At 36.2% G+C, this 8,187-nt stretch overlaps 1 protein-coding gene across 1 annotated transcript in view; it reads left to right on the forward strand.

Moving 5' to 3' along the window:
* Positions 1-8,187, forward strand: part of FAM13C (family with sequence similarity 13, member C) — a 52,684-nt gene that overhangs the window by 29,788 nt on the left and 14,709 nt on the right. The window contains exons 7-8 of the mRNA XM_010018865.1: positions 4,047-4,257; positions 5,430-5,568. Coding sequence (XP_010017167.1) covers positions 4,047-4,257; positions 5,430-5,568 — 350 coding nt within the window. The remainder of the gene's footprint in view (positions 1-4,046; positions 4,258-5,429; positions 5,569-8,187) is intronic.

An 8,187-nucleotide genomic window follows, 5' to 3' on the forward strand; every position in this document is an offset into this window, starting at 1 on the left:
GCATCTGCTTTGTGGGGTTTTTTTGTTTAATAGCTTGCCATTTTGCATAGAGAGATCTAGTCCCAATTCTGTCTCTTAAATTACTACCAAAATCTTCTGATATATTGAGTTAGGTACAGTTGTCACATGGGACTGTTGGCTATTTCAGCTTGAACTTGGATGGAAGTCCACAGAGCTGTAGCGGACAAAGAACACAGTTAGAAGATGTGCCATATATACTACATCTCTAGTTATTAGCCTTTGCTTAGTGAATTAGGCAATGAAAATTTTAGTCTTAATGTACAAATATGTTATTTTTAAAATAAACATGAATCTGTAGTCTATTTAATTTTTTTCCACATTTCAGTCAAGAAAAATTAGAAAAAATACATTATTTCAGGTATTTCAGGATGAGTATTTTAAGAGGTAAACAGCAACTCTTATCTCTGAACAAAGTCAGCAAATTCCAGTCTACTTTTGTGTACATAAAAACTTGAATTAGACCATAAGTGAGACCATGAAGAATTGTAAGGTTTTTTTTGAGGGAATAAAAGAAAAGCAGAGAGTAATTTCTATAACTTTTTGATATGAGTATAAATCGATTATGTGACATGAGCAGTGAGCAGCTGAACTCAACTACAAGGTTTTCTAAATGTCTTTTAAATTAAAAATCCTGATACTGGCATTCAGAGACATAACGACGAACACATTATATCTGCATATTCTTTTTTAGATACAACAGATTTCACTGTATTATTGGTTTACTTCACAAACAGAAATACAGACTTGTACTGAATGACTTGTTGTCATATGATCCAAGTCCACATTATGAAGCATACTGCAAATTTTAAGATACTAGATCTTGGCTTTAACTTCTCTGGTGAGCTGTTGCCAGTGCTAAGGTGGGTTGAGTAGATGAGATGGAGTAGATACAAGCCAAAGGGTAACTTACTGGCTTAGCTAGAGTTGGCTTTAGTTCCTAGTTTTGGCAAAACTAGATCAGACGCTTGAAGCCAGGCAGACGTTTGGTCAGTTTATGGGCTACTCCCAGGATAATGCTTAGTGTCTTTTTTAGGATCTATGCTGAACTAGAATAGGGATAATGGCATGAAGTTTTAATTAAAAATGGGTCTGGTTATAACTTGTCATCATCCTGAGATGTTCCTCTATTATAGTAATCAGGCTGTGTAAATGAATCAGTCTGAATGACTTGCTGACCACTTCTGGACATTAGATAGTGATTTAATGCATCTGTAATAGGGTTGGAACTAAAACCTTTATTGGAGCCATACCAAAGTTGCACCAATTTGCAAGTTTTAGTGGAGCAATGCTGTCAGGAAGCCCTGGTGCCAAGGAAATTGAAGATCTCTGTTTTTTGGGAAAATTCCCCAATTCACCTGGAATGCAGGTTGTCTCCCTCTCTTTTGCTAGCTGAATAAAAAACCTCCTTGAACTCCCTGCAGCTAAGTGTGTTTGCTTTTAAACCTGAGCTGCTCCAGCCACTACTTGTCCTTTGCGTTTATATTCTAGGAGTGTTTAGTCTTGAATGTGTGCTTTTCTTCCATTTTTGAGTCTGGGTTGGGCCCAGTAAAATTGCCTGGCTGTAAATGTGTAAAGGAGCAAATGCCTGTGATCATGTAGTTTATAAGCAGTGCAGGCTGTCTCCTGCAAGACAAGTACTTTTAGGTCCGCAGAAAATCAGAGTACAAATGTTGGAAACTTTTACTACACTGATCATACACAGACTGGCTGGTTTTTTTTTAATAATATAATTTTCCTTTCATAGTAAGGAGATTGCTACTTAATATGATTATAAAAGAATTTATTACTTTTAATAACAGTGTTTGAGAAATAGTGAAACTATTCTTAGTCACCCTACTTCACTGTGATTATGTCTCTTGAAGTTCAAAGATGGTGAAATAAAAGGAAGGAATACAGTTTCTTCTCACTGACAATATTGTTTTTCAGAAGTAAAAATAACCCAAACCAAACCCAACAAATCAAAACCCAAACAAAACTGTTAATTTCCTTATGTCTTACAGGGTAAGGAAAGATTACTTACCAGAAGGAGACAACACTTTTGTTTGTAGTACAACATTTATCACTGTATGTTGTCTGTGTACATAATTTCCCATGACTGGTACTATCTCTACCCTTGTTTCTCCCAGATGCCTGTCTGGATCTCTCTATGTGTGGATTTGAATCTAATACACAATTTAGAAGTTTAGGGTGTTGCTCTGGTATCTTGGAGAGTTGAATTTGACTTACAGAGTATGAAGTACATAGAGGAAAGAACTAATAACCAACTACATTGTCTTATTGTGGAAATGCTTAACGTATTTATAACTGATGGTGCTGTTAGTGTAAGATAAACTTAGAGATACAAAAGTTGTGTAAGTTTTGCATAACATACTAAATTTTGATTATATAATGTTAGATTTTTTGTTGTCTGTAAAGCTAAAAGAATTGGATAGTGCCTACTAAAATGATATTTTAGACCATTGCAACTATTATTTTTTAAATCAATAGTTGAGTTCTAGGAAGGCAACGGTTCTATCAAGGGTGCCAGTCAGAGCTGTTTTGTCCCCACTGTCCAAGTGCAACAATAGGGATTTGTAGTTTCCGTGTCTCTTGGGCAGAGTCAAATAAAAGCTACTACAAAGGTTCCATTAAAATCCAGAAAGAAATACCAGCTCACCATGGGAATGTCCTGTCCCATGAACAAAGGAGAAAATGGAAAGAAAGTGAAGATGAAAGAACTTTTCTAAACCTGCCTGCTCTTTTGTGAGTAAGTCCATGTATGGCTTTTCTGTGCAGTTTTAGACTTCCATTGAAAAAGCAGTTTCTATGAAATGTATTAGAACACATGCTAGACTCCAAATGTAATACTGATTAGAAATAACATGTATGCTGCCTGGAAATACATGGTTTTAGAGGAAAAAATATAATGTGGCTGGTGTAAAAATATTATGCACTATGGAAACTGATATAGGGAAACCTAAGACAGAGCACATTCTTTGCTTTAACATATATTAACTCTTTTTTTTGGAGGGAGAGCTTTTATGAGATCACAGAGTTTCTCCCTAAAAGTACAATCTGCTTTAAAGCACAATCATCTGATAGCAAAAAATTGATTAGGCTAAATCATCCTCACCCATTTCACCCACAGTGGATAGGGAGGATTTAATAGTTCTTCCCATGAATGCAACCAGGTACAGCAAAGGGAAGATGAACTCTTGGTATTCCCTGGAGGTAGGCTCTGTAATGTGCCCATTATTTTCCATGTTACCCATAAACAGTGCAATGAGGTTCATTAGTTCCTACTTTTCCAGTCCAGAATGAATCATTCTAACTTCTAGCTTGACCATCTCTATAAATCATATTTTACGTTTTGAGGCACCCAAGGAGAGGCTTCCATGTATAGCCCAAGACAATATTAACATAGTACCATAAGCATGACTCTTCCAAATAGCAGTGACTGCACACTACCTTGAATAACTACCTTGAATGTTATTGGTTGTTTTTATTTTCACATCTTGTGTTCTTTAGATCCATGAGTATGTAACTTCAAACCATAATGAAATTCTGCAGGATACTGAAAGCAACACTGGAGGTTTTTAGCATCAGGACATACTGTATTTTTGACCTGCCTTTCTCCTGTCCAAAGGACTAAATGCTACATCACAAAATAAACTTGTACATTCACTGTCTTCTTTAGAAATGTGGCTTTCAAAAACAAACAGATCTATGAAATTATAGTTAATGCTACTATTCTGGAAAACTCTTCATCTTTGTATTATACTATACATTATAGTTTACAAACACACCCATCCACCTTCTCCCCTGAAACTCAAAATAGATTTATGTTAAGGCAGTAGCCATCCTTTCTATTTTCTCATCCTTGGTATTACATTCATCGTGCATTTGATACTTTGCTGAACTCTTTGCTGTTTACTTTGAATACTTACGCTTTGAATACTTCCGTAAGTATAGATATGTATTTATCTATGTAAATAAATATCTTGTGTGTGACCCTCAGTCCATATTGGCTTCTGCTTGCTTTCTAGAGCCTGTGCCAGCTCACAGAGACTGGCAGAATGACATGGACAGCAGCCCACAAGAACATCACTCCCTAGGGACCAGTCGACTGCTGTATCACATAACGGATGGCGACAATCCTCTTTTGTCACCACGCTGTTCTATCTTCAGCCAAAGCCAGAGATTTAATCCAGACACAGAGTCTGCCCCTTCTCCACCAAGTGCTCAACCTTTCATGATGTAAGAAATTATATTTTAATTCTTATATAGTTTAAATATTTTTTGTACAATCTACAGTCATGGAATCATATAGCCATGTAAACCAAGGCTCTGTCCAACCTGGCTTTGAACACTGATGAAGCATTCACCACTTTTTTGGGCAACCTGTTCCAGTGCCTCACCACCCTCACAGTGAAAAACTTCTTCCTTAGATCTAACCTGAACTTCCCCTGTTTAAGTTTAAACCCATCACCCCTTGTCCTATCGCTACAGTCCCTGTTGAAGGGTCCCTCTCTGGCATCCCTGTAGGCCCCCTTCAGATATTGGAAGGCTGTCTTTGACTCTTCAAGTTTTTTCAGCCACTTTTTTTCATACATACTTCAGCTACAGTTTCTTCATACTGTAGCATAATTTGACATGGTTAATTTGCAATATGAGAAACAAGATCTAGCATTTTTTCACTCATAACACTGTATGTTATTGTTTGTAGTTTTTGTTAATTATAGTTAGCAAGGAAAAGTTTTAAAAGTTTTTGATTAGTCTGATGAGTGAACATAAAATAGAGAGGGCTATCAAGTTATAATACTAAAAATTTCAGCTGTAATAGAACTATAGCTTCAGTCATTCACTAAATATGAATGTCATAGAACATATGAACGGCCCATATATGTAATCTCCAGAAACCAAACTTTATTGAAATTGAATATGAACATATGAACAATAATCAGATCTATTATTTGAAATTGTAAAAAAATCAGAAATTTAAGTGCGTAAAGGAAAATGTTTTTTCCCAGTAATAAAAATCTCCCTGAGCTTAGTTTGACAAATCATGTCGTTACAGTCTCCCATTACAGCTGGAAGATTTGTGAAACAAGATGAGGGTATTAAATGTAAATACTGGATCAGGTTGTGACCTACTAGATTAAACTTTTTGAAAAATAATAAAAAATCCCACAATTAATTAAAAAAAAGGAGAATAAAAGACAGATGGTGAACCCATTAGTATACTCTAGGGGTACCTTCAAGCAAAAGAAATTATTTTAGTCTTACTTTGTAAGACTAAGCTGCCTCTATGTGAAAGAACTTAGATGCATATTCTGAAGTGCTAGGAAAGCATTAAGTGTACCTGAAACAGTGCATGGTCCATTATAGCCACTTCTTTGGTCCAGCTGCTATGCTTCCGGCTTTTGCAGGCCAAGAAGTTCTTCTAGATGTAACTGTGAAGACTGCAAAGAACCACACACGGTAGCACAACTTACCAAGCATCTTCAGAGTCTCAAGAGAAAAATTAGGAAGTATGAAGAAAAGTTTGAGCAAGAAAGAAAATACCTGGTAAGATAATAACTGGAAAGATAAAGGGAAACACTGCAAGAGGCAGGCAAGAATCCCAGTGTATTTAAACTTATGCAGAAAAAATAGCAGAAAGGGTATTTTTGGTAAAATGAAATGGGAAAATCATCAATGAGGGAATATCTTTTTATCATCTTTCAGGGTATGCAGTAGTTATGAGACTCTAATTTACATTTTCTTTGGATAACCTTTGTTGAAAAATATCCATCTTCTAAATGTGTGAGAAGTGTGAGCCTGTGAAACATAGCTGACAGCTTGTGAACCAAAATGATCCAAAAGACGGAAAGCTACTTATTCGCTTTTAGAAGTCATTTGCTTGGAAACTGTTGCTCTGCTATGCAGAGTCCTTCATTCAGGCAGACTCCTGTAAGCATTCAAAGCATAGAGCTCAATAGAAGCTAATGGCAGAAATTAGAGAAATAAAAATTAGGATGTGTTGCTGGGGGGAGGTGGTTGTTTCAGGCCAATGGTATTCTCTGTGCAGTGTATGCAAGACCATTGCTCATATCAAGCTAATTTGGGTAACGTGGATTGTGCAGTATTAACATATCAAAACATCTGTCATGCTAAGGATATTTACAGTATGAAACAGGGAAGTTACAGGGAAGTTTGTGATATTTTATGACTACACTAAAATGAAAATTAACCAAATTGTATATTATCTTGTGGTGTCAACAATGGCTGTAAACTTAATCATACATTTGTGAATTGTACTGCCTTATGGTCATCATATACATTCAGGAGTAAGATTTCATACCTAAATCACACTAATTTTCCAAAACTGTTTTGCCATTTTAAATGTCTGAGTGTTGAAGATCTAGTGTAAATTGATTTTAATTTGGAGGCAATTTCTAAATGCAGAGAAATGACTGATATACAAAGATTTTGTGGTTTGTCCTCTGTTGCACAGGATTTTTTCATTTAATTAATTAAGCAGTTCAGTTGAAATTTTTTAAGTGCTCTTTCACAAGAGAATCCCTGTCTTAAAGCAGTAAGAGCTTATCCTTTAGTTAGCTGTAGCCCACACACCAGCAGGCACTTGGGTTACCATGCTGGAAGTCACTTAAGAACTTGACCAACATTAGGTATTTGATCAGTCCTTTGAATTCACTGAAATTACTTATCCAATTAGTCAGGGACTCAAAAGGTTGGGTTTTTTTTAGGATCAGAGTCAAAATACTCAGACCCATGTAGGACTGTGCCACAGTGGGGAGAGACAAGTCATGACAAATTAGTGTCATCATCAAGCCAAATGCTCTGCATAACACTATTACATAGTGCGGTTGGAACTACGGACATTTTTCGGCACACTGTGGGTGGATTGGTTTTTATCTGTTTGATTGTACAACCATCAATTCCTTTGTTTTAGTCTTCCTTTCTTTCTTTATTTTCAGCCTTCTCATGGTGACAAGACTTCCAATCCTGAAGTTCTGAAATGGATGAATGATTTGGCCAAAGGTCGTAAGCAGCTCAAAGGTACATAAAGCATGTTATTTCACTTTATTGCCAAAGCTTTTGGAAGCACCAGTGTACCTGGAATATTTTACAGTTAGTTTTCTAATGTTTGTGTTGTGCTTATTTTTCACAATGCATGGCAATAATTCTCATAATGACAACAAAATTATTAGAGGGTATGATTTGCCTTGATTCCTGAAATCAGGGATAAAAGTAAGCCAGTTTAGTCCTCATGACAAGGCTAAAAAGGGGAAGAGGAAAAAGATATCACCTCTCCCTCATCACTATAAACATTCATGAGAAAGGCAATTCTGGCTATTTTTATGTGTGTCTGAAATACAGAACTACAAAGTTGAAAGTGTCCTTGTAATAGTACAAATGTAGGCGCAAGATGTTCCTTTACAGCTGAGGTTATACGGCTTTGAAGCTTTTACTTTTTTGATCATAAAGCCAGATCTTTCCCTGATACTAGATTTGGTCTTTAGGGTCAAGTTTTGCCCTTGACTGTCTGCGTACCACCCCATTAACGTCTGTGGGTGTATCACATGCTTGCCTTCAGGGAGAATGTAGCCAAGACTGATTGATTTTTTTTAAAAGGCTATTTATAATTCATCTATTTTTTCCATTATAAATGAATCCTCACTACTAATTAAATCGTAATATTATCTTTCATCTCTGTTTTGGATATAGGTAAGAATGTAGCTATAAAGGGTGTGACTGTGGTAAATGAAGAAATAGAAACACCTCAGTAAATTTCTTCTGGAAAGTTCTATATTATGCTGCATTATTACTTGATTTTAATTTTTTTTTTCCCCTGAACTTTGTGTTGCAAATCCAGGAAAGGCAAATGAGAGGAAATGGACAAACGATGTAGTTAACTTTCTGAAAATTCTCTCACTAAACCATTCCTTCAACCAGCCAGGGGGCCTAGTTTTCATAGATCAGCCTCACCTTCACACCCAAAATGCCTCAAGCCTGTAAACACCCTTGATTTTATTATCCTGCTTTTAAGTGAAGCAAGATGCACAAGGTTCACGAAACAAGTGCAACTAAAAAGGAAAAACGCTTAAGTGCTTGTAAGTCCTTCTTCAAGTCCATAAGGCTTATGCATTCTTCCTAGCTCTGTGAGTTTATTGTTTTTCCCTA

The sequence above is a fragment of the Nestor notabilis genome, unplaced genomic scaffold, assembly GCF_000696875.1.
Source record: "Nestor notabilis isolate BGI_N333 unplaced genomic scaffold, ASM69687v1 scaffold367, whole genome shotgun sequence".
In the NCBI taxonomy this organism is placed as follows: Eukaryota; Metazoa; Chordata; class Aves; order Psittaciformes; family Psittacidae; genus Nestor; species Nestor notabilis.